The sequence below is a fragment of the Orycteropus afer genome, unplaced genomic scaffold (genome assembly GCF_000298275.1).
Source record: "Orycteropus afer afer isolate SDZICR_OR568_19922 unplaced genomic scaffold, OryAfe1.0 scaffold00611, whole genome shotgun sequence".
Classification (NCBI taxonomy): domain Eukaryota; kingdom Metazoa; phylum Chordata; class Mammalia; order Tubulidentata; family Orycteropodidae; genus Orycteropus; species Orycteropus afer.
Genome location: NW_006922198.1, coordinates 530061 through 555640, shown reverse-complemented (window position 1 = coordinate 555640; position 25580 = coordinate 530061). Strand labels below are relative to the sequence as shown.

The window sequence follows — 25580 nt, the reverse complement described above, 5'->3', positions numbered from 1 at the left end:
AGATTTTAAGGAGAGTAGTGACTCTTCTTTTTAAAAAATAAACTCAATGCTGTTGAGTTGATTTCAACTCCTAGTGGCCCCTCCTTGAGCAAAAAATAGATTGCTCAATCTTCCTTCTGAGGACTGGCTGGTGGGTTTGAACCTCTAGCCGCCTGGTTAGCAGTCAGATGCCTTAGGCACTATACCACAAGAGCTCCTCTGTTCTTCTTAGAAAGAACATTATAGTATATGTCTAAAACTTCTTTTCTTTTTTAGGCATAGGACACCATGAAGCTGCTGCCTGTCTTAGAGCCTGGAGACAAGCCCAGGAAAGCAACATGGTTTGTAAGGAAAGGATTCAGACACAGAAAAACCTGACTTTTTGTCTGATTTATAAGAAGTTGACTAACATATTTTATCATCAACAAAAGGTAGAGATGAAACTGTCTGCAGTTTCTGGTAATTAGACTCAAACTGTCTGAGAGGTCTTCAGAGGAAACATGGTGGGCCAATCATTATCACAGAGCAGATGTTCATTTTATTAAAATTCATTTACCAGGAAGAGGGAAGCACTGACCATCTGGCATCCTCTGCTCCAACATTGTGACTTCCCCCAAGCTGTGACTAATTTCTAAGATTTTCAGGGAATTGGATTTGGATTAAACTGGCTTCACTGTTTCTCAGCTGCTTGCTCAGCCAACCCTCAACAGCTAATACAGGCCTGGTGGGGGGCAGCTGCTGCACAGGTGCTGGAGGTGCAAAGGGGAGTAGCCTCTGCAGTGGGAGAGACAGACTAAGTGCATGGATGATGCTGATGAGAGGTGATCAGTGCTGAAGCAGGGCTCAGGGAAGGTTGTAGAGAGAAAACAGTGTTTCTGCAGGATCTTGGAGGAAAGCCTCCATTCTGGCTTCTCTGCATTCCATTCTTGCTCTGTACCCAACATAAATCTGACTATGACCCGCTCTACTTTAAAACCGTTTCATGCCTCCCCTTGAACTTAGGATAAAACCAAACTCCTTAAAGTGATCTAATAGGCCCTGCATGTACTATTCCTGCCTGTCTTTCCAACCTCAAATTTTCTTATTATTTCCTTTATTCTCTTTCTTTTCAACATGCCTTTCACCATTCCACTTAGGAAGTGTGCATGCTTATAAAAATGGCATGGCAACAGCATCATCCAGCCTCCTCTAGCTTTACAAGGTGGGTGGAGACTCACCATCAGCATGGATGGCCCAAGGCTGATTCCTATGAAGCAGAGGTTAGACTTGTCAGACATAACTCCTGCTCTCTCCCCTTTTTACAAATTCTGACACCAGCCATCTCTCCCTTGGCACTCTGTACAATCTGCTGGGTTCAATATTACATTGCAGTGACCATACAGAACTCACAAACAGTACTCACAATTATGGCCTTTATATAGGGAAGTAACAGGTTACAATTCAGGACCTGGAATGACTCAGGATACAGTTCTTCGGTTATGACAGCTTCTTAGTTATGCCCACAGGCAGGCCTCTCCCTGGCCCTTGGCCGTTTGGTCCTTGGCCCTCAGGCCTTTTGGGTCAGCCTGGCCTCTGCCCTGCTTAGGCAAGTGTTAGAAAGTTCTTTAGCTTTACTGGTAAGTGCCTGGAGGCACCTCACTCTGCCAGTAAGCCCTGGCCCAAAGGGGCTCAACCTTCTCACACTGTGTGTTGGCAAGCCTAGCTTCATGAACAAGTACTTGTAGGTACCCCACTCTGCTAGTAACCCTCCTGCCCAAAAGTGCTCGGCTCTGTCACTCCAAAGGCTCTCAGCACTCACTCCATAAGTCAGCACACCCACTGTAACTGCCTTGCTCTGTGGGCCGGGAAGCCCACTGCATTGTCTCACACCAGCCTTTTGGTTTTGCTGCTGTCTCTGCCACTGCTTCTCACTGCTCTGTGTGCTCTCTGGTGTTCCAGCTCTCTGTGTCTCCTGGGCCGAGGAGGTTCTCAGAACAGGAATCCCAGGTCCAAAGGACACACACACTCTGCTTTTTTAAAAAATTTTTTTATTGTGATTTGGGTGAAAGTTTACAGAGCAAATTCATTTTCCATGCAGCAGTTCGTACATATTTTGTTTCATGACATTAACGGCAGTTCCCCACAATGTAACAGCTCTCTTCCCACTTCCTCCCTCTAATTGTCTATTCCCTGTGTTCTTCTTTCTTAGGCATTCCTGCCCCCTGAGCTATCTCCCTGTATAAATACTGCCCTTCTCTTCTCCCATGATTGATCTTTTTAAGGAGTGTATCTACCTGATGTAAATGTTCACCCTATATGCTTATCTGTTGTTTGGCTGGAAGCCGCAGAAGTGAGATCAGTTCCAGACTGAAGCGTAACTGGGGGCCACAGTCTTGGGGGTCTCAGCAGGCTTTATCAGACCGGTAAACCTGGTCTTTTTTATGATTCTGAGTTTTGTTCCATATTGTTCTCCTACTCTATCCAGGCTCTTTGTAGCTCTTCTTTCTTGGTGGTAATGTGGTCCTTCCTCTGCTCTGAGATTGGCTATCTTTTAAATTTATTGGTAGGTGCAGTCAAAGCAAAAATCAAACTCACTGCCATTGAGTCAATTCTGACTCTAGCAACCCCCTTTGGGTTTCAAAGGCAGTAAATCTTTACAGAAGTAGATTACCCAGCTGCAGAGCGGCTGGTATAAACCACCAACCTTCTGGTTAGCAATGAAATGCCTTCAGCAGCATGTCATCATCAAGTCGGTTCCAACCCACAGCATCCCAGTGTAGAACAGAATAAAACACTGTCTAGTCCTATACCATCTCACATGCGTTGCTGTAAATTGAGCCCATTGTTGCAGGCACTATGTGACTTTATTTGCATCATTCTATTCAATTGTTTGGTGAGAAGTACAAGACCATGGTGAAAAAGACATATAAAAGTGATCTATTGCACCACAATGCTGGTCTCTTTATCTGAACCACTCTTTTCCTCCATTTTTTATTCTTCTTTTTGCATAGCTAACTTTTAGTCATTCTTCAGATCTCAGTTCAAATGGTGCTTCTTCAGGAAGTCTTCTCTAACCACCCCAGCACCATTATCTCACCTCTTCTCACATGATAAGGTCCCCCTATGATCTTATACTATACATATCATGCCCTCCTTTATAGCATAAGTGAAATTAAATTGGTATCTGTGCAATTTCTGTTTAATGTCTCTCTTTCCCAGCGAGTCTGCAAGAGCCATGAAGGCAGAGAGACATGTTTTGTCTTGTTCACCATGTATCTAGATGGCTCTGTTTTCCTGATTAAGTTATTTATAACCTTTCTAAGCCCCAATTCCTCAGTTGAAAGGTTCAATAATGATAACACCTATCCTCAAAGGTGTTTTATGTAGACTAAGTATAATTAGCAGCATGCCTGGTACATTTTTAACAATTATTCAGGTAGTAATGAGATGTGTGAATTTAGATACCAGAAGAGAGAGCTAGACAAGAAGTAGAGATTTGGAAATCTCTGATAAATATACACAACGAGTGGTAATTGAAATCACGGATATGGTGAAATTGATGAGGTAAGCAAACGAAGAGAATCCTGGGATTCTCAAAGGATGCTGGGAGTTAGCAGGAGGCTGATAGGAAAGGAATCAGAGAAGGACACAGAAAGAACAGGTAGAAAGGTGGGGGAATCCAGGTAAGAAGAAAAGTACAGGAAGGAGGGAGGGATCAAGAATACCAAAGCTAGAGAGATCACACAAGATAGGGCTTGAAAAATGGCTCAGGAATTTTCTTTTCCCACCAGGAAGCTCTCTTAATCATCATTCAGAATAACAAGAGAGTAGGATAAATGGATGTGTACTTTATTCTTCAGTGTCCTAGCCTTCATCTTACTGAGCTTTGTGTGCAATCTAGAAAGGCATTTGAAAAGAATAAATTCAAGAGAGTATTTCTTGACAGGGGGAAGTATCTCTGGCTATTGACAAGGGCTTTGGGGCTGTCGGTTCCTGTATGACTGCACATAAGGTTCTAGTCACTATTTATTGAGTCTTTCCATGCGTTGCTACCAGCCTTACTCTTTACTACCACATTTTGAGGTAAGAATTACTGCTGTCCACATTTTAGAAATGAGGAAATGAAGATTGAGAAAGGTTAGAAGTGACCTCAAAAGATAAACATCTAGAAAGGAGCTGAGCTAGGATTTGAACAAGGTCTGTTTGAATTCACAAACAATGCTTATAACCACTATTCTGTTCCTGGACACACCACTGGACATTTCTGGGTCTTAGTTTCCCTACCTAAAAAAATAAGGACACTTACTACCTCAACCCAGCCCCACTAGATTACTGTGAGATGAAAGTAGTGACAAAATTGCTAAGCCAAAGATTCTGTGCAAATGGGTAAGTGTCTGTGTATGAATAAGAACCTTTATTCTGGTGAATTTCATGAGGCATGACACAACCCACTGTTGTGTTTGGTCTGTGCTCAGTCGTCCTGAACACATTCTCCTTTTGTCAGGTATACCTTGACCCCATCTGGAGACAGCCCTTGTGCTCGAGTTGGCCACAGCTGCTCATATTTACCCCTAGTTGGTGACACCAAGAGAGGGAAGGTCTTCATCGTTGGGGGAGCAAATCCAAACAGGAGTTTCTCAGATGTGCATGCCATGGATCTGGGTAAGACCAGGAGTTGTGGGATCGGTGGAGCTTATACCCTGCGGCCAGAGAGCAGGGCTTTGTGCTGCCAGCCATAACTAGAGCATTCCCAGGAACATCAGTTCAGACCAGGCAGCAGAGTTTTCCTCTAAAACTATGAACATCGGTGATACGTCCCTGAGGTCTCAGACGACCTCTTGGAACACATCCACCCCACTACTACCTTCCTGATTTGAGGGAAAGAACCTGTGTATGGAGTCCTGGCCATTCATTCAAATATTTCTCTGGGAGACATCAATGACATCCCCCCCTTTCCCTCATCCACATATGCAATTAATCACCAATTTCTAGCTATCTGTTGTCTTCATCCATGTCTCTCCCCTTCCATTGCTACTGCCATAGTCCATGTCACCATTATCTCTCAACTAGACTGTAATGGCCTCCTCACTGGTCTCCCTGCTTCCAAGTTACCCTCAATACAGCCAACTTTCTATGCTTACCCAGAGGATATTGTATAAAATACAAATCAGACTATATCCTCCCTTGAATGAAACCTTCCCCAACCTCATTTCTTGGCTCTTCCCAACACTCATTTGCTACACTTCAGTTCCTTGAACACACTTTTAACTCTGTTGACTTCAAGACTTTGCATGCTGTTCCCTCTGCCCCAAAAGCTCTTATCTTCCCTATACTATTCTTTCATATCTCAGATTAAATGTCACTGTCATGTTTTCCTTGATACTCCTGGAGTAATTTAGGCACCCCTGCCCTATATTTCCATAGTCCTCTGTACTTTCTCATCCTTATCCCCCTTCATAACGCTTATTGCATGTGATTGTTTCTTATCTGTCTTCCCCACAAGATTATATACTCCTGAAAATAGGAGACTGTGGTTATTTCCCTTATTATTGTATCCCTAGCTACTAACATAGCACCTTGCACAGAGTAGGCACTTTCTAAGTGTTTTGATGACTGAACAGATGAAGGAGTAACTACTATGTACTACACATCAGAGCAGGAATTGAAAACTGGTAACCCACATACATAATTGGTTAGATCCACCCGTATAATGTTAGCATTTTAATCTGTTTGCCAACTAACTGTAAAGAAGGCTTCAATATAAATATTAAAATGATTTGGCTTCTCTTGATGATTTTGGGATATCTGAGATATGGCAACAATGATTTGAAGCTCAGTAGCAGCTGCCACCTGTCAAAGGGGCTGTCATTCTTCAATTTGCCATAGTCACCACCACTCTTCAAGACCTCACTGTGTAGTTTGGTTATATCTCTTTTGCCTCCTGTGCTGTGATCCTGGCCAAACCTTCTAAACTATCTGAGCCTCAAGTCTCCTGTAAAATGAGGATAATAACCTGCTTCACTTGGTAGTTGTAACGATTACCAAGATGATGCCCATGAAAGTCCTGTGTAAGTAGTTTGCTAAAATAACGGATGAGTTTGGTATTCTTACTCTGTGAACCTGTTTTAGCTAGAGATCATTTAGTTGTAGGTAACACAGACTTAAGTTAAACCAGCAAAAAAGGGGGATTTATTTATACAGATACAAGGGCGTTTCACAGAATCCAAGAGCAAGAAGTATAGCCCAGGTTCAGGAGAGAGTGAGGAAGGTATTGGAAAGCTGTCCAAAACTGTTTTGTCTCCTCCCCGTCTCTCTCTGGGGAGGTCCTGCTTCTTTACGCAGATCTCTTTCATTCTTTTCTAGTCTGTACCTTGGCTGTCTCTGCTTCTCCACACGTGGTAGAAGATTGCCATTTAAATCCAGAAATCTGTTTGAATTCCGGATTCTTGAGAGGGAGGACCTGATTGGTCAAGTGGCCACCTCTGATCCAATCAGCTAAGGCTAGAAAGTCAAGGTGATGTAGTACAAACATGTCTTCCAAGATCTGCCCCTGTGGTTAGAGAGAAGAACAAAGAGTTGATAAAGTAGGCAGGCAGACAGTGCCCTAAGTGGAACTTTTTGGATGTTGACTACATTCCCTTTAAGTGATTTCAGTGTTGTTTGTTGATGCTTTTGACCTCCTCCTTACTACCCTCCTCAAGTCTGTTAACCAGTATAAGCAGTCGGCAGCCCCAATCAAACAATTGGTTGAAATGTTTGCTAGGTACACACCAGTGGGATTTAGCCACGTGGGAGGGCCTCTTGCCCCGGTACGAACATGCCAGCTTCATTCCTTCCTGCACACCTGACAGCATCTGGGTGTTTGGAGGTGCCGACCAGTCAGGAAATCGAAATTGTCTACAAGTGCTGAAGCCTGGTAAGTAGCCAAAGTTATTTTATTTACTTAAATCCAATGTATGTATTGAAACCCACTTGGATTGTACTGATTTAGCTTTGCTGACCTCACAGAAAATACGAATTTTAACTTCTAACAGAAACTGAAAATAACAGAATTTTCCCCTCTTCTGGTAACATGTACAGTTATCAACTCCTTTTATGCCAAAGCTGGAAGGGACTTGAGAGAACAGCTATGCCAAGTGGGAAACTTGGGTCTAGCAAGGGGAAGTAACTGAGGAGTCCATGACTGAGCCAGGCTAGAGCCCAAGTCCTCTAGTTGAGTGGTTTTCAAATGGAGATGATTTTGCCATCCCCGGCAATATTTGGCAATATCTGGAGACAGTTTTTGGTTGCATAACTGGGGGGATACTATTGACATCTAGTAGGATAGGCCAAGGATGTTATTAAAAATTCTGCACTGCACAAGTCAGCCCCCAAATTATTTAATCTAAAATGTCAGTAAGTGCTGAGGTTGAGAAACTCTGACCAAAATTGTCCTGGAACTTTTTTTCTCTAAGGAAAAAAATTCAAGGTTCTTGGCTTGTCTTACAGGCATTTCTATCAAAAAGGAAGCAATGTGGGGACTAACAGTTACTACTGAGAGGAGGATGTTGCTGAACAGCCTATGGGGGGTAGACTTTTTTGTCATCTAAAAAATTTTGGTTTTGTCTACTCTTTAAAAATATTGTTTATATTCATTGTAAAATATTTGTGCAGTTTGAAAAAGTAGACAAAAGTCATCCACAGTTCTGCACTAAGGCTATTAATAACATTTTTGTACTTCCTTTGTCTTTTCTCTGCATTTTAACAAGCCTGAGAGCATACTATATATGTACTTTTGTACCCTTTTCCATTCAATTTCATAATTACTGCAGAAATTATTTTCTGTTAATAGTGCTTTGGTAGGAGCTCTGGTAGCATAGTGCCTAAGGCACTTGACTGCTAACCAGAAGGCTGGCAGTTCAAACCCACCAGCCACTCCTCGGAAGGAAGGTTGGGCATTCCTGCTTCCGTAGTGATACTGCCTCAGAAACCCAAGGAGGGGTCGCTATGAGTCGGGGCTGACTTGATGGCAAATAACAACATAACAACAACAACAAGTGCTTTGGTAACATTTTTATGGCTACATAATATTCTCTTTTATAATACCATAATTCCTCTATTGTTGAGCATTTAGGTTTTCAAATATTTACCATTGTGAATAACAAAGCAGTGAACATCTTTGTTCAGAAGTCATTGATTGTATTTCAGATTATTTTCTTAGGATTCATACTCTGAATTACAGAGAGATAAGATATTGTGAACATTTATAAGGCTTTTGATACATGCTACCAAATTGCTCTCCAGAAAGATTTGTCCAGTTCACCTTCTCTCCAGCCATGTTTGATAGTGCTTTTATTTCATTCACTCTATCCTGACTAGCACTGGATTTATCATTTTCAAACACTTGGCTAATTTAATAGGAAAAAAAATATAACGTATCTAAAACCAAAAACCAAACTCACTGCCATTGAGTTTTTTCCAACTCATTGTGACCCCCATTTAGGTTTCTGAGGCTGTAAATCTTTACGGAAGTAGATCGCTCCATTTTCCTTCTGCAGAGTAGCTGGTAGATTTGAACCGCTGACCTTCCGGTTAGCAGTCAAGTGCCTTATCACTACGCCACCGGAGCTCCTGCTAATAATAATAATATAATAATATACGTAGAAAATAATGTGTCTAGTTGTTTAAATATGCATTTTGTTAATTGCTTATAACCTAGGCATTTTCCATATATCAGTCAACTCCTGACCAGTCCCTTCTATCAACAATTGTGTAGTAAAGAATTTGGCTGGTCTTTGTCCTTGATTCCTGGGAGGTAACCTCTAAACCTTGAGATAAGGAATTTGGCTGGAAATGCTGGAAAGATCAACCATATGATTAAAGTTGGAGTTTTGAAGTCAGCCAACTTGAGGGGGGCGGAGGTGGAGATCAAGTGTGGCCCATACAATGGAACCTCAGTAAAACTTTGGACACCAAAGCTTAGGGGAACTTCTCTGGTTGGCAGTATTGTGTCTTATCACACATCAAGGTGTTAGGAGGGTGATACATCCTAATTCCATTGAGAGAAGATAATGGAAGCTCCCATTTTGGACCTGACCCAACCTCACCCTATAGATCTCTCCCTTTGGCTACAAAAAAACTGTAAACATAAGTATAATACTTTCTTAAGTTCTGGGAGGTGTTCTGTCAAATTATGGAACCTGAGGGGGCTAGTGGGAACCCCCAAAATTGTAGCCAGCTGATCAGAGTTGAAGGTGGCTTGAGGACCCCTGAACTTGTAGCTGTTGTCTGAAGTGAGGACTGTCTATGTCCTTAACCTGTGAAGTTTCACCTAACTCCAGGTAGTTGATGTCAGAACTCATTACAACGATACGTTTACATGACAAATGGTCCTTTAGGAGATGGGATTGAATTTTTCTGTGTGTCGAGTATTTAAATTTTGTTAACGCAGCAGCCACTCCTCAGAAGGAAGGTTGGACAATCTACTTCCACAGTGATTGTTGTTGTTGTTGTTATGTGCTGTCGAGTCGGACCCGACTCATAGCAACCCCTCCTTGGGTTGCTGAGGCAGTATCACTACGGAAGTAGATTGCCCAACCTTCCTTCCGTCTATAGTGATACTGCCTCGGCAACCCAAGGAAGGGTCGTTATGAGTTGGATCTGACTCAACAGCAGTGAATTGTTTTTTTTTTTTTTTTTAGTTAGTTATAGCTTAACAGTATAATAGGTATAATATTTATTTATTGCCTCTCTGGTACATAATTAATGCCCACTAATCATTAGTTGTTGTGCCTGATATATCTATGGTTCAAACTTTGTGTATTCAAAGGAGACCTACATAAAAGGCACAGAATTTCCCAAGAAAGAAATAATTCCTGGTGTGGTGTGGTGTAGTGAGTATGGGAGTTCAAGAGATCTGAGTTCAAACCCATGCTCTGCTACTCAAAGCACTGGTACCCAGAGGAAAGGACTTGAATTTTCTGAGCTTTAGTTCCCTCATCTGCAAAATGGGAATACTTTCCCTCAACTACCAGGGCTCAGTGAGAGTAGTGAGGATGGAAGTATTCTCGGGGCATAATTCAGAGCAAGGAAGGTGACCAATTAATGCATCTCTCTATACAATTCTTGTTTCATTCTTTTTTTTTTTTTTCTTTTTAAAATTATGGTGAAAATTCACATAACAAAACAAATGCCATCTCAACAATTCATGTTTCGTCCTTAAATAATCTTCTGTATGCCTACCTAGGTGGTGAAATTTCTTTCTCAGGTCACATGAATAGTAAATACATAGATCTTGCTGTTACCAAAACAAGGTTTGAAGCTGATCTCAGCTATTTACTAGCCATATCACGTTATACAAGTGACATAATATATCTCTGCTTCGATTTCCTTATCCGTAAAATGGGGAAACTATATTTATTGAGCATTTATTGCTTAGTAAGGACTATTATTACTGCTAATAAAACTGCAATAACATTTCCTACTTTTATCTTAATGACCACATATACTGGGAAGTTTGGTCTCTGGCTTCTAGTGGGAATGATTTTTTTTTAGAAGATGTTGGACTCTTGTGAATGGGCCTGAGGCAGGAAAGTCAGCAAAGTAGAAGAGGATTTAGAAAGGGTTTTTGAAGACCTCTGGAAAAAAAATGGACCACATTCTTAATTGTACCTGTGGCTTTGCAATCTTGGGGATTTTGGTATGTCTGGACAAATTCTAAGGATGCTCCCATCCCTTCTTGTCTTTGATGGGTATGAGGTCACTGCTTAGAAATATGGTGACCCATTTGGGAATTGGGGATTGGAAGGTAACCTGGCCCTTCCAGAGTCAAGGTCAGAGGCCATTGAGCCTGGGTGTTTTAGATACATGTCTTCTTTCTGGACCAGAAACCAGGACCTGGACCACACCAGAGGTGACTGGCCCCCCACCATCCCCGAGAACATTCCACTCATCAGCAGCAGCCGTTGGAAACCAGCTATATGTCTTTGGAGGTGGAGAGAGAGGTGCCCAGCCTGTGCAGGATATGAAGCTGCATGTGTTTGACGCAAGTATGGACTGGTGGCCACCTTGGGGCTGCCACTTACCTGGTCAGGGCCACATGGCCTGTGGCTTACCCGGTGTAGAAAGCAGAGGTTAGAAAATGAAACCCTAATCAAGTGACTGTCTCACTTCTTGACTTCTTTCATATGTCTCTTGGCTGCTTTCTTCTCCTACACAGTAAAATTTACATTTGTTGTTGTTATTGTTAGGTGCTGTTGAGTTGGCTCCAACTCATAGCAACCCTGTGTACAATAGAACAAAACACTTTCCAGTCCTGTGCCAGCCTCACAATCCTTGCTGTACCTGAGCTCATTGTTGCAGCCACTGTGTCAAAACGTCTTGTTGAGGGCTTTCCCCTTTTTTGCTGACCCTCCACTTTACCAAGCATGATACCCTTCTCCAGGGAATGGTCCCTTCTGACAACATGACCAAAGTAGGTGAGATGAAGTCTGGCCATTCTCACTTCCAAGGAGCATTCTGGCTGCACTTTGTCCAGGACAGATTTATTTGTTCTTTTGGCAGTCCATAATACTTTGAGTATTCTTCACCAGTACCACAACTCAAACTTCTTTAGTTTTCCTTATTCATTGTCAAGCTCACACATGCATATGAGGCGATTGAAAATACCATGGCTTGAGTTAGACACACCTTAGTTGTCAAGGAGATATCTTTGCTCTTCAGCACTTTAAAGAGGTCTTGCAGCAGATTTGCCCAGTGTAATACATTGTCTGATGTGTTGACTGTTGCTTCCATTGATGTTGATTGTGGAACCAAGTAATATAAAATCTTTGACAACTTCAGTCTTTTATGCATTTAATATGATGCTGATTATTGGTTCAGTTGTGAGGATTTTAGTTTTCTTTATGTTGAGATGTAACACATACTGCAGACTGAAGTCTTTAATCTTCATCAGTAAGTGCTGCAAGTCATCCTCACTTTTAGCAAGCAAAGTTGTGTCATCTGTGTATCTCAGGTTGTTAATGAGTCTTACTCCAATCCTGATGCCATGTTCTTCTTCATATAGTCTAGCTTCTCAGATTATTTGTTCCACATACAGATTGAATAAGTGTGGTGGAAGGATACAACCCTGACACTCTCCCTTCCTGATATTAAACCATGCAGTATCCTCTTGTTCTGTTTGAATGACAGCCTTCTGGTCTATGTACAGGTTCCTCATGAGCACAATCAAATGTTCTGGAATTCTTATTCTTCTCAGTGTTATCCATAATTTGTTATGATCCATACAATCAAGTGCTTTTGCATAGTCAATAAAACACAAGTAAACATCTTTCTTTGTTTTCAGTCAAGATCCACCTGACATCAGCATTGATATCCCTCATTTCATGTTCTCTTCTGAATCCAGTCTGCGTTTTTGGAAGTTCCCTGTCAATATACTGCTCCAACTGTTTTTTAATTGTTTTCAGGAAGATTTTACTTGCATGTGATATTAATGATATTGTTCAATAATATCCACATTCTGTAGGATCACTTTTCTTTGGAATGGGTGTAAATATGGATCTTTTCCAGTCAATTGGCCAGGTAGCTGTCTTCCAAATTTCTTGGCATAGATGAGTGAGTGCCTCCAGCATAGCATCTGTTTGTTGAACATCTCAATGGATATTCCATCAATTCTTGGAGCCTTGTTCTTCACCAATTCCTTCAGTGCAGCTTCATCTTCCTTCAATACCATCGGTTCTTGATCATATGCCACCTCCTGAAATCAGTGAACATCGACCATTTCTTTTTGGTACAGTGACTGTGTATTCCTTCCATCTTCTTTTGATGTTTCCTGCAGCATTCAACATTTTGCCCATAGTATTGCAACTGGAGGCTTGAATTTTTTCTTCAATTCTTTCAGCTTGAGGAATGCTGAGTATGTTCTTCCCTTTTGGTTTTCTAACTCCAGGTCTTTGCACATTTCATTATAATAATTGACTTTGTCTTCTCAAGTTGCTCTTTGAAATCTGTTCAGCTCTATTCTCTTGTCATTTCTTCCATTTTCTTTAGCTACTTTCTGTTCAGGGGCAAGTTTCAGAGTGTCTTCTGACATCCATTTTTGGTCTTTTCTTCCTTTCCTGTCTTTCTAATGACCTTTTGCTTTCTTCATGAATGATAGATAGTCTTGATGTGATTCCACAATTCCTTTGGTTTTTGGTCACTGATGTTTAATGCATCAAATCTATTCTTTAGATGGTCTCTAAATTGAAGAGGAATATAATCAAGGTCCTATTTTGGGTTTTGTGGACTTGTTTTAATTATTTTCAGCCTCAACGTGAACTTACATATGAGCAACTGATGGTTTGTTCCACAGTCAGCTCCTGGCCTTGTTTTGGCTGAAGATATTGAGGTCTCCAACATCTCTTTCCACAGATGTAGTCACTCTGATTCCTGTGTACTCCATCTGAAAAAATCCATGTGTATAGCCATCGTTTGTGTTGTTGAAAAAAGATATTTGTGATCAATAAGTTGTTGGTCTTAGAAAATTCTATCATGTGATCTCCAGCATTATTTCTGTCACCAATGCTGTGTTTTCCAACTACTGGTGGTTCTTTGTTTCCAACTTTTGCATTCCAATCACCAGTGATAATAAACACATTTTGATTGCATGTTTGGTCAATTTCAGACTGCAAAGTTGGTGAAAATTTTCAATTTCCTCATTTTTGGCTTGGTGGTTGGTGCATAAATTTGAATAATAGTGGTTTTAATTGGTCTTCCTTGTAGGCATATGGATATTATCCTATCACTGACAGCATTGTACTTCAGGATAGATAGATCTTGAAACATTCTTTGTGAAGATGAATGCCATGCCATTTGTCTTTGGTTTGTCATTTATGGCATAGTAGATCATGTGGTTGTCTGATTCAAAATGACCAAAACCATTTTACATGTACATTTAGAAAGGTATAAAAGATCAAATTTCAAAAACATTTAAACAGTAAAGTTTATAAAGTAAAACAAAAGTTTTCTTTTTAGGCTTTCCTCTCTACTTCCCAGACAGTGGTAAAACACTATTAGCAGTTCCTAATATCTCTGTCCAGATTTTTCTATGCATTTATTTATTAAATATATGTACATATATTAATTTTCTATGAATTGTTAAGTTATATATAAACTTAATAAACACATACAAATTATAAATACTGTTCTGTAGCTTATTTTAGGTCTTTGTAGTTGAAAGCATGAACTTGGAAACCACCTGACCTGGACTCAGGACTAAATCTGTTATAACTTTCTTTGTTACCTTAGTTTAGTTCCTTCATCTCTCTAGGCCTTAGTTTGCTGATTTATAGAATAGAGATGATGATAGTATTTACCAACTTCACTGATTATAAAGATGAAATGTGGTAACTTGGTGTAGTGCATAGCACAAAAGAGGCACCTAATAAATAATAACTGCATTATTATTAATTTTATTATTTTTTTACTTGATTACATGTCATGGATGTCTTTCTAAGTCAGTTTCAATTTCTATGCAAAGCGTATCCTTCTATAAAACAAACCAAACCAACTGCTACTGAGTCGATTCTGATTCAATAACCAATAGGACAGAGAAGAACTGCCCCACAGGATTTCCAAGGCTGTAAATCTTTATGGTAACAGACTGCCTCAGCTTTCTCCCATGGAGCAGCTGGTGGGTTCAAACTGCTGACCTGTTGGTTAGTAGCCAGATGCCTTATTCAGTCATTTTCCTATTGATTGACTTCTAGCTGACTCTGTTGCATAAAACATCTGTATACATTTACCTTTGCATATGTTACAAACATTTATATGGAATTGATGCTGAGCAGTAGATTACTGGGTCAAAATGGTATGAACATTTAAAATTGTGAGAGTTGTTGCCAAATTGGAGTCTAAAGAACATTAACTTAGATTTTATAAATAATACATTGTTTTATAAAAAATGTGAGAAAAATGCTTTTCAGTTATGTTTTACAGTCAAATACAGCCTGTCTTGAGGAAATGCAATAAGCAAAATTTCATACTTACAAAGTAAAATTGGAAGAATTAAGGCACTTCATGGTCTAACTCTTCTCTTTCTAAAAATACTGGATTTTTGATTCTTTTAAAGCACTTTTAAAAACTTCAAATAATATTGTTTTAATATATAAAACTATAAAGAAGTAATGAAGTAAATATGTGTGTATATGTATGTTTGTGTGTGTATATGTGTGTGTGTGTAAAATACTATCATCCGAAAATTAACATTAACATCTCAGTGCACTTCTAGTCTTTTTTTTTTCTATTATGTTATTGTTGTTAGTTGCCATTGAGTTGGTTCCAACTCATAACGACCTGAAGTACAACAGAACAAAACACTGCTTTGTCCTGCACCATTCTGACAATTACTGTCACTCTTGAGCCCGTCATTGCAGCCATTGTGTCAATCCACCTCATCTACCTGGTGCAAATATATGCCTGTCTATTGTTTGACTGGAAGCCATGGGAGTGAGTTTAATTCCAGACCTGAATGGTAACTAGGGGCCATAGGCTCGGGGGCCTCATCAGACTCTATCATACCAGTAAGCCTGTTTTTTTTGTGTGTGATTCTGAGTTTTGCTCCACATTGTTCTCCCACTCTATCCAGCATCTCCTGTCCTGTAATGATCTCTTTCTGAGTGGTTGACTGTGGTAGCCAGGCACCATCTAGTTCTTCTGCTCTCACGGTCATATAGGCTGAGGTTTGCATGGTCCACTAGTCCCTTGGAGTAATTGTTTTCATGAGTCTTTGGTTTTCTTCATTCTTCTTTGCTGTGGATAAGGAGAGAACCATTGTTGCATCTAGATGACCAATTGCAAACTTTTAAACCCCAGTTGCTACTCACCAAAGAAAGATACAGAGCAATGTTTTTGTGTAGTATGCAAGTTGAGCTTGATGTCCCCTGACACCATAGGTCCAATAACTCCATCTAGGTGGTTGACTGTGTCTAAGAAGTTATCATAACTTTGCCCCTTGTTAGTTCTAGTTACATGGACGTAATTACGGCACATACAAATACATATGTAGAAATATCATCTGCCAACCTTATGTATGGTCATGGGTATATTTCCTTTTGCCTAGACATACCTGATCATTCAGCCTGTCTATCCATCTATTTACCCATAGATTAATGTTTGTTATCACTGATGACACAGTTTTGTGTATGTGAAAGGGTTTATCTTTGTTGTCTGTACCTCTTGTGCACCCCTCTGTGTCTTCCTTTTCCTCAGTGTTATTGTACTGGTCACTCACTTTTGGTGTATTGTGATGACAGCGAATTTACTTTTCTAGATACTCTGACTTGGTCACAGCCAGAGACCCTTGGCAAACCCCCATCCCCCCGGCATGGTCATGTGATGGTGGCAGCAGGGACAAAGCTCTTCATCCATGGAGGCTTAGCAGGGGACAAATTCTATGATGATCTGCATTGCATTGATATAAGTAAGTAAGATGGGGGCTTGTCAGCTTGAATTTAAATAGAATGTGCTGTGATAGAGTAAAGCCATGCTCCTTAGGTATGGGTTACTTGAGAAGCCAGTAGAGCCTTCACTGGATTCTGTCAAGTGTGGCCTGAATAATAATAATAATAGCAATAAATGCGAACATTTCCTGAGCACTTACTGTGTGTTTAAGTATTATCTTTCATCTTCCCAACAAACTGCTCTGTTTCATTAATATCCATTATGTTTTGTATTCTCCAGGTGGATTTCTTTCAAGCATTAGCTGTGAGGAACCTGGATAACTACTAGAGTGTGTTTTGAAATTGGTGACTAGAATTCCATGGTTGAAAATACTGGTGAAGAGGAGGGTTAGGGAAAACATGAGAATTGTCACTGAAGGGCTAATGTGTCCAGTAAGACCTGGACTCATGCTCAGTCTTCCAGACTGAGCCCCATGAAGACAGGACTTTGTCTTTCTTGTGTCTCAGTGTATTTCCAGCATTTAGCACAGTGTCTGGCAGATAGGAGAGGAAAAGTACTTATCTATTGAATGACTGAATGGACAGATGAATGAATAAATGAACGTCTTCTGCATTGCTTCAAACTTCAGAAATCAGAGCAGTGCTAGAAGGCATTGGGAGTTTCTATACAGTATATTGGTCTTTCTTGCCAAGTGTTTCATTCTCTGGCTTGGTGACATCTGAGGCCAGGGGTTGTTGACTGAGATTGCTACATTAGCTTGAATTTTGGCTGGACTGGGTGGTTCCCCCCTCTTCCACCTCTGGGATGCTGGGCTCGTGCCTTGTATATACAGATGGAAACTGTCTTCACTGAAGCATTCCTTACAGGCAGTCAAATGTTGTTTGTTTTCAATACATTTTTTTTTTTCAGTGAAAATGTACCCAGCAAAGCATGCACCAACAAATAGGATTGTAATATTCATTTTTAGAAAGTAAAATTGTTTTCTCTTGTGCTGAGGAACTACTTCCTATTGATTTTTATTGCCTACCCAAATAGTTCTCTAAACTTAGAATCCAGGGATATCCTGCCTCATGTAAACACTTGTTTGAAAAGATGCAAGTTTCACTGCAAAAATAAGTTGAGTAATGGCTGAAGCAGCACATTTACAGTATGGGTATTCACTGTTGTATAGCCAGCACTCTGAAGTTACTTTCTAGGAGAGTTTTAGTATTTAAAAAAGTGCATGTGTACACATGTTCACGCACACACATACACACACACAGAACCCCACCTATTTCTGGGTTCCAGCACAGTGATGATGGTCACTGAAGATTCTAACACATTTTTCAGTGTGCTTCTCTACATCAGAATCACTGGGGATGCTTGTTAGAACTATATAGTCCTTCCCAGGATAACCAAATTAGAATTTCAAGCTCCCCCAAGTAATTCTATTCACACTAAACCTTGCTGTTATTACCTCAGTGTTCTTAGTGAATCACTGAAGTGTGATTGGTTTGCAAACTGGAGGAGTCCAACAGAGATTAAATTTGAAACCACATTTTAACCCATGTTGTACCCAAACACTCTCTTTCTCTTGGCAGTTGACATGCAGTGGCAGAAGCTAAATCCCACTGGGACTGCTCCCACAGGCTGTGCTGCCCATTCAGCTGTGGCTGTGGGGAAACATGTGTATATCTTCGGGGGAATGACTCCCACAGGAGCACTGGACACAATGTACCAATACCACATAGGTGAGCAAGTATCACCCTGGATCTTAAAGAAGTGTGACCCCCTCAAGATTAGAAAAGGGACACAGTACTCTGGCTTTCCAAATTGGTTCCTCCACAGCTGAATCCCAAGCACTAACCCAATTTGTAGGGAATGGCATCATCAAAGCAGAAATGCTGCTATTTGTCTTTATTTCCCCTTTTGTCTTCCATTTGTTAAGGTTCAGCTGGTACAATAAATCACTGAGCATTTCTGGAAGTTTCTTAATACAAAGCCTTTTTTAAATTTTTTCCCCAATGTAGAAGAGCAGCATTGGACCTTACTTAAATTTGATACTGTTCTACCCCCTGGACGATTGGACCATTCTATGTGTGTTATTCCATGGCCAGTGACATCTGCTTTGGAGAAAGAAGATTCAAATTCTGCCCCTATAGACTGTGAAGCTGAGAAAGAGGATTTTGCTAACAAAGGAGTGATCCAAAATGCTAGTTTACAGGCAAGTCAGACTGACACACTGCTTTGTTTTGTGTTTGGTGGCATGAATACAGAAGGAGAAATTTATGATGATTGTATTGTGACTGTAGTTGACTAATAAAACCCATTTTATTACTTTTAAGCATCAGTTGCTTTCAGAAAAGTTAAATGACACCTTAGCTGTTTATACATCCAAAATATTTTCTGGACTATGTATGTGTCTTACGTATTTTGGTAGGTAAAAGAATGAACTGGATAGCCCAGTGAAAAACTCTATCTAAACAGAGTCTTATCAGCAATACAACATAGATGTGATTAGTTGTTATGAATACTGATCACCGAAAGGTTTCAACAGAATCACAATTGCTAGACACAATATAACCAAAAAACAAACTCACTGCCATCTAATCATTCTGAGTCATAGAAACCCTGTAGGACAGAGTAGAACTGCCCCATAGAATTGCCAAGGCAGTAAATATTTAGGGAAGCAGACAGTCTCATTTTTCTCCCAAAGACCAGCTGGTGGATTCATACCACCTACCCTTTTTGGTTAGCAGCTGAATGCTTTAACCACTACACCATGAGAGCTCGAGAGTGGACACTTGCAGGTTGAAATCTTTAATACTCAGCATCTGCTGCTCAGAGGTATAGTCTTGGTATAAGTAAATGGAGACAAGGCTGAAGACTAGCCATTATTTCTTAACCAGTCCCACTGACCCAGGGCACACTAGCACTGCTGGTCATTTTTTGTTTGTATTAAGCTTGGTCAGAATACCTAATGTTAAGTCCAAAACCAAAAGTCTAGGCCTGCCCAAATGCTTTTTGGGCAATAAGACAGAAGTCCAGGCCTCAGAGTAAGGTAAGTTTTGTGTTGGGTGCCAATTCTACCATCTTTATCATATTAACCCATCTATGAAATAAATCTATCCTCAGGCAATGCTGAATTTCATGTTAGCATCCCACAGTTTGACCTTTAATGACTTACCATCCTTTCCCTAGGAAGCCAATCCAAGTAATCCTAAACCTAGTTCTATATACACTGCCTTTAATCCAGAATTGTAGTGGGGTTTAGTGTAGATCCAAGGTTATCATCCCTAGGTCCCACCCCAGTGTCACCAAAGGAATTTTGAGGATAAAGACAGTTAAATCCCAGTATGTAAAGTTATATCAGTTATTAGGTCACTACAATTCTTAATAACCCAAGCAGGTATAAATCATAAAAGGCCACTAGAAAGGCAGTTTTAAAAAAAGTAGGAAATCGCATATTTAAGCAAACTACTTTTGGGCACTGTGAAATGGCCCTTGCTCAAGTACTAATGTGGATGAACCTCCCTCCCCTCGCCTCCGCTTAGATTTAGGCAGTCTTTGTAAGAATTTAATAGAAACAGTTCCATTTCCAACCTCCCCATCTACCCCCACTATATGAAAGAAAAAATAAACCTTGCATTTTGATTACCTTTCTAAAATAAGTAACTGACCTAATTAGAAGTTTATCACAAAAAATCAGACCAGTGTAAATAACAAATATTTATTGGTGTCACTTATGGTAGAAAAAAGTTCCTACACCAGATGCACATGACCCAATTGTTAAATAGAACATTTCCAAGGTGAACACACTCCCAACCCATCATTTTTTTACCCAGTGTTTGCCAATTCTTCTCCCTCCCACCCCAAGACACGTGAGCCACTGCTAATGAAAAGCAGTAAACAGCCATTTAGGCTATAGCATTTTCAACTCCACTCAGAGGTGAAGATTCCAATTACATTCAGAGACTTAAGTTCTCTCAATTTTCTCTTAACGAAAGTTCCTGAGTCCAGTATTTACAATATTACAGCATTAGCAGAGCAGTGTCTACAACTCATCTTTGTCTGCTGTTTCATCTTCACCAGTTGGGGGAGGGCCGGCACTTCCATAGAGTTTGCTAATAATGGGCTGGACAATTTCTTCTAGTTCCTTCTTTTTAGCTTTGAAGTCTTCAATGTCAGCATCTTGGTGACTTTCCAGCCATTCAATCTTTTCCTCTACAGCTTTTTCCATGGTTTCCTTATCTTCAGAGGAAAGTTTACCTCCTAGCTTTTCTTTATCTCCAATCTGATTCTTTAGAGAATAGGCATAACTTTCCAATTCATTCCTAGTATCAATTCGCTCCTTGAGCTTTTTGTCTTCCTCAGCAAACTTCTCAGCATCATTAACCATCCTTTCGATTTCTTCAGGTGTCAGACGATTCTGGTCATTAGTAATTGTGATCTTATTTTTGTTCCCTGTACCCTTGTCTTCAGCTGTCACTCGAAGAATACCATTCACATCTATCTCAAAAGTGACTTCAATCTGTGGGACCCCCCGGGGAGCAGGTGGAATTCCAGTCAGATCAAATATACCCAGAAGATGATTGTCTTTTGTCAGTGGTCGTTCACCTAGAAGTTAGAAAAACTTGTTAGTTATTGACAAACATTAAAAAAAACCTCACTGCCGTGGAGTTGGATCCAACTCAAAGTGACCCCTCCTTGGGATTCCAAGGCAGTATCACTACGTGGCTGGTGGGTTTGAACCGCCAGATTTCTGCTTAGCAGTCAAATGCCTTAGGCACTATGCCACCAGAGCTCCTTGGTAAACATTAGTAGAAATGAATCCATACAGTCTGTAGTAGCAAGGACACTCAAGCTCAAAGTGGCTCAGTGTTGTTAGTCTACAAGCAGCAGCCACTGGGACTTAACTGAATTTCATCTACTTCACAGCATTCTCACTCTTATATTCTATGAGCCAGCTCAAGTTACTTTTAATGGGAATCATTTTAGTGCTGACTACAAAACCTCATACACTATTCAAAGGAAGGACCCTCACCTAAAATTAGCAGATACTTCCCTATTCATTTCAGTACAGTGTATTAAAGAACAGTTGTTCTCTAAAGCATACTATAGTATTAACAAATGTAAGCAATTACCTTCATAGACCTTGATTGTAACAGTTGGTTGATTATCAGAAGCTGTAGAAAAGATCTGAGACTTCTTGGTGGGCACCACAGTGTTTCTTGGAATCAGTTTGGTCATGACACCTCCCACAGTTTCAATGCCAAGTGTAAGGGGACATACATCAAGCAGCACCAGATCACCTGCAAAGGTGAGTTAGCAGAGAGAAGCTGTAATTCAAGAGTCAAAGGAGCCATTACACGGAATGACATTACCCAATCACAAAAGGGTATTAGGAGACCACTATTGTAAAAAGACAGTTTCACAAAAGAAATATTGTTTGATAGTTACCAGGGCCAGTTGGCAAAGTAAAGGAAAACCACTAAAGGGTAGACACATAATAACCCGGGTAAAAGGAGTCGATTCTGACTCATAGCAACCAACCCCTCCTTGGGTTTCCAAGGCACTATCTCTACAGAAGTAGACTGCCCAACTTTCCTTCTGAGAAGTGGCTGGGGGGTTTGAACCACCAGCTTTCTAGTCAGCAGTCAAATGCCTTAGGCACTATGGTCCAGAGCTCCCTTTACACACACACATACAGATGTATGTATGTATGTATGTATGTATGTATGTATGTATGTATGTGTGTACGCATGTCAGAGGAGCACTACTCAACAACCTCTCAGTGAACTGTAAAACTATGCCTTCTTCTTGCCATTCATCAGTTTGTAAGTTAGAGGCAGTGTATCATACATAGTTGCTACGGCTTCCCAAGGCTGCCACAAATCTTTACTAGCTGTGTGACCTCTGCCACGCTGCACACGTCTCTCGTTACTGAAGCACTGTGGAAGATGCTGTAGCACTGCCTTACCTGTATCCTGATCACCAGAGAGTACTCCAGCCTGGACAGCAGCACCATACGCTACAGCCTCATCGGGGTTTATGCCACGGGATGGCTCCTTGCCATTGAAGAACTCTTTAACAAGTTGTTGAATTTTCGGGATTCGAGTAGACCCACCAACAAGAACAATTTCATCGATATCAGACTTCTTCAAATCAGAATCCTCCAATACTTTCTGGACAGGCTTCATGGTAGAACGGAACAGATCCTAGAAAGAGACATGCTTATTGTGATACCTATGATACCTAGATGTACTACTCTAAATTCAAAGAGTGTAACTAAATCTCATCAACAAAGCAAAAAAACAAGAACTTACCATGTTTAGCTCCTCAAACTTGGCCCGAGTCAGAGTTTCAGAGAAATCTTCTCCTTCATAAAAGGACTCAATTTCAATTCTTGCCTGATGTTGAGAAGACAGGGCCCGTTTGGCCTTTTCTACCTCACGCCTGAGTTTCTGCACAGCTCTGTTGTCTTTCCTGACATCTTTGCCAGTCTTCTTTTTATACAGCTTGATGAAGTGTTCCATGACACGCTGATCAAAGTCTTCTCCACCCAGATGAGTATCTCCATTAGTGGCCACGACTTCAAAGACACCATTGTCAATGGTGAGAAGAGACACATCGAAGGTTCCACCACCCAAATCAAACACCAGGATGTTCTTCTCACCCTCCCTCTTATCCAGGCCATAAGCAATAGCAGCTGCTGTACTGTTAGGTGGATGGAAAGTGGGAAAAAATGGTTAGTCGAGTTTACATTTCCTCTATTTGGTAAATAAGCCATATCCATAAATTTAATACTTACGGCTCATTGATGATCCTCATAACATTCAGGCCAGCAATAGTTCCAGCATCTTTGGTTGCTTGGCGCTGGGCATCATTGAAATAGGCTGGTACAGTAACAACTGCATGGGTAACCTAAGAGGGTAACAAAAAGTTATTAAGTTTATCTTGTCACATAATGGTTTAACCCTTAGTTAAAATATGATCAAACACTTTAATCACTAATCCAGTTTACGTCTAAGATGGGTATAAAATAGTATATAGTATACTCATTTTAAAAATAAACTGGCTTATTTATAAACACGTAATTCCAAGTACTAATAACACATGAAAATATCTGGTATATAACAAAGCACTCAATGAAACTTGATGTCATTCAGAAATTATTAAAGCTACGAGGGCATATATACTAACAGTCAACCAAAGGAAAAAAGAAATCCTACATCGCTGAAGACATACTTACCTTCTTTCCCAAATAAGCCTCAGCAGTTTCCTTCATTTTAGAGAGAACCATGGCAGAAATTTCTTCAGGAGCAAATGTCTTTGTTTGCCCACCTCCGACATCAACTTGAATGTATGGTTTAGTTTTCTTTTCAACCACCTATTTTAAAGAATAACAATCTTCAGACACAGAGGCAAAGACATTCTGAATTCTTAAAAGAGGATTATCCTCCACAAATTTCTTTTCCATAGTTTGAATTTATTTTAGTCCCTTGGAGCTGAATACTTATGTTTCAGGGCTACTTTGGGAATTCAGATGCTATAAAGATAAGCATCTTCAGTTTTTATCAGTCTTTTAAATCCTAAACTCTGTAGACACAGTTGTGTGCTAAGTTCTTTTTGTTTCTCTCATACCGTTTTATGCAAAACTTTAAAGAACAAAGATGACTGTAAAGAAAAAGTCCCTTGAAAGTTGTATAGACCAATTTTATGTCCCTTTTTGTTGTCCAAGCACTATTTTTCAGTTACTTCTTAACCACCACCCATCCTCTATCCGAATAAGAAAAATCCAGTCGAACCTTGAAAGGCAAGAACTTGATGTCCTGCTGTACAGACGGGTCGTTCCAAGCGCGACCAATGAGCCGTTTGGCGTCAAAGACCGTGTTCTCAGGGTTGGAGGTGAGCTGGTTCTTGGCAGCATCGCCGATCAGACGCTCCCCTTCAGGGGTGAAAGCCACATAAGACGGCGTGATGCGGTTACCCTGATCGTTGGCGATGATCTCCACGCGGCCGTTCTTGAACACCCCGACGCTGACGGAAACGAACATCATCAGCACCGCACTTCTCACACTGCCCCAGGAGGCCACGCCCCACTCTCCCCTTCTACAAACCCCACTTACCAGGAGTACGTGGTCCCCAAATCGATGCCGACCACCGTGCCCACATCTTCCTTCTTATCTTCATCCTCAGCATAAGCTGCGCCAAGAAGCAGCAGCACCGCCGCCACCAGGGAGAGTTTCATCTTGCCGGCGCAGTCGGCCAATCCGTCAGCAGGCAGAAAGGACGTCGCAGGCAAAACAGCAACAGGCCGCAGGGCGGAAACGCAACAAGATTACCAACCTGAAAAGGACCAGAGTCTGAGGTCAGGAGTTACAGCGGCCAAAACGACGGACAGGGCTAGAAAAGAAGGCCGCGGCTCCTACCTCTAGCACGTTCAAACCGCCAGAGCCGGTTACAGTGTGAGGTCTCGATCAGCTTCGAGCGCGCTGTCGCCGACTCTGCTTATATACCCTCCCCCCAGCCCCGTCGTGGAGGCCGCGGATTGGCGAAGGTGCTGCTTGTTGGAGGCCGCTGATTGGCCCAGGCTACTAAGCTGGCTGCCGCCGATTCGAAGCGGCTTCCTCCGCAATTAACGTCACTGGTACACCTCCCAGACGGATTCATTGGTCTCTGGTAGAGCCATGAAACACCAATGAGAGACAATATCCGCCCTTTACGAAAGTCCCATTGGTTCAACAGCTGCCTGTTCCTCGCACAACCTCTCACCCCAGTGCCGTTTCCGCTTCTGAGGTCCCGCCTTGATGCTAGGCCTTAGGGGGTAGGTGCTGGTCCGGCGTGGATGATCGCCCCCCCCCGGAACGATGGGAATTGGGACTTGGGCTTTTCTGCTGCTCTCCCTCTACTCCTCTATTTTTTCTAGAAATCGCAAAAGGGCCCCTCTCTCGCCCGCTTCCATCTTGTCCCACACCAGCGGGTCTTAGGGTAGATGATGCGTTTGCCTGAAAACGGCCCAATTTCTCTGCCCTTCACTAAGTCTGGTGGGACCAGAATGTTGATCACTGTGGCCTGGTCTTGGCTCTGGCCGCGAATCATGGCTCCCCCTAGACAATTGTGGCGTCCCTTTAACCCTGCCCAGCTATCTTTGTTTATAGTAGGTCTCTCCAAATTGATCTGTCCCACCGTAAGTCACAGGACAGGCCTGGCCAAAGTAGTTG

The 25580-nt window shown here is 41.2% G+C and overlaps 2 protein-coding genes across 2 annotated transcripts; one reads left to right on the top strand and one right to left on the bottom strand.

The window, feature by feature from the left end:
* Positions 1-267: 267 nt before the first annotated feature.
* On the top strand, positions 268-18676 carry RABEPK (Rab9 effector protein with kelch motifs). The gene is made up of 7 exons (XM_007956376.2): positions 268-320; positions 4463-4620; positions 6722-6874; positions 10824-10985; positions 16247-16396; positions 17958-18107; positions 18387-18676. Exons 1-7 carry the CDS (start codon positions 268-270, stop codon positions 18674-18676), a joined length of 1116 nt encoding a protein of 371 aa, XP_007954567.1.
* Positions 18677-20410: 1734 nt separating this feature from the next.
* HSPA5 (heat shock protein family A (Hsp70) member 5) lies at positions 20411-24607 on the bottom strand. The gene is made up of 8 exons (XM_007956375.2): positions 24486-24607; positions 24165-24396; positions 23609-23746; positions 23168-23280; positions 22683-23073; positions 22337-22574; positions 21501-21668; positions 20411-20973 (listed from the first exon to the last, which is right to left on the bottom strand). Exons 1-8 carry the CDS (start codon positions 24605-24607, stop codon positions 20411-20413), a joined length of 1965 nt encoding a protein of 654 aa, XP_007954566.1.
* Between the last annotated feature and the right edge of the window lie 973 nt (positions 24608-25580).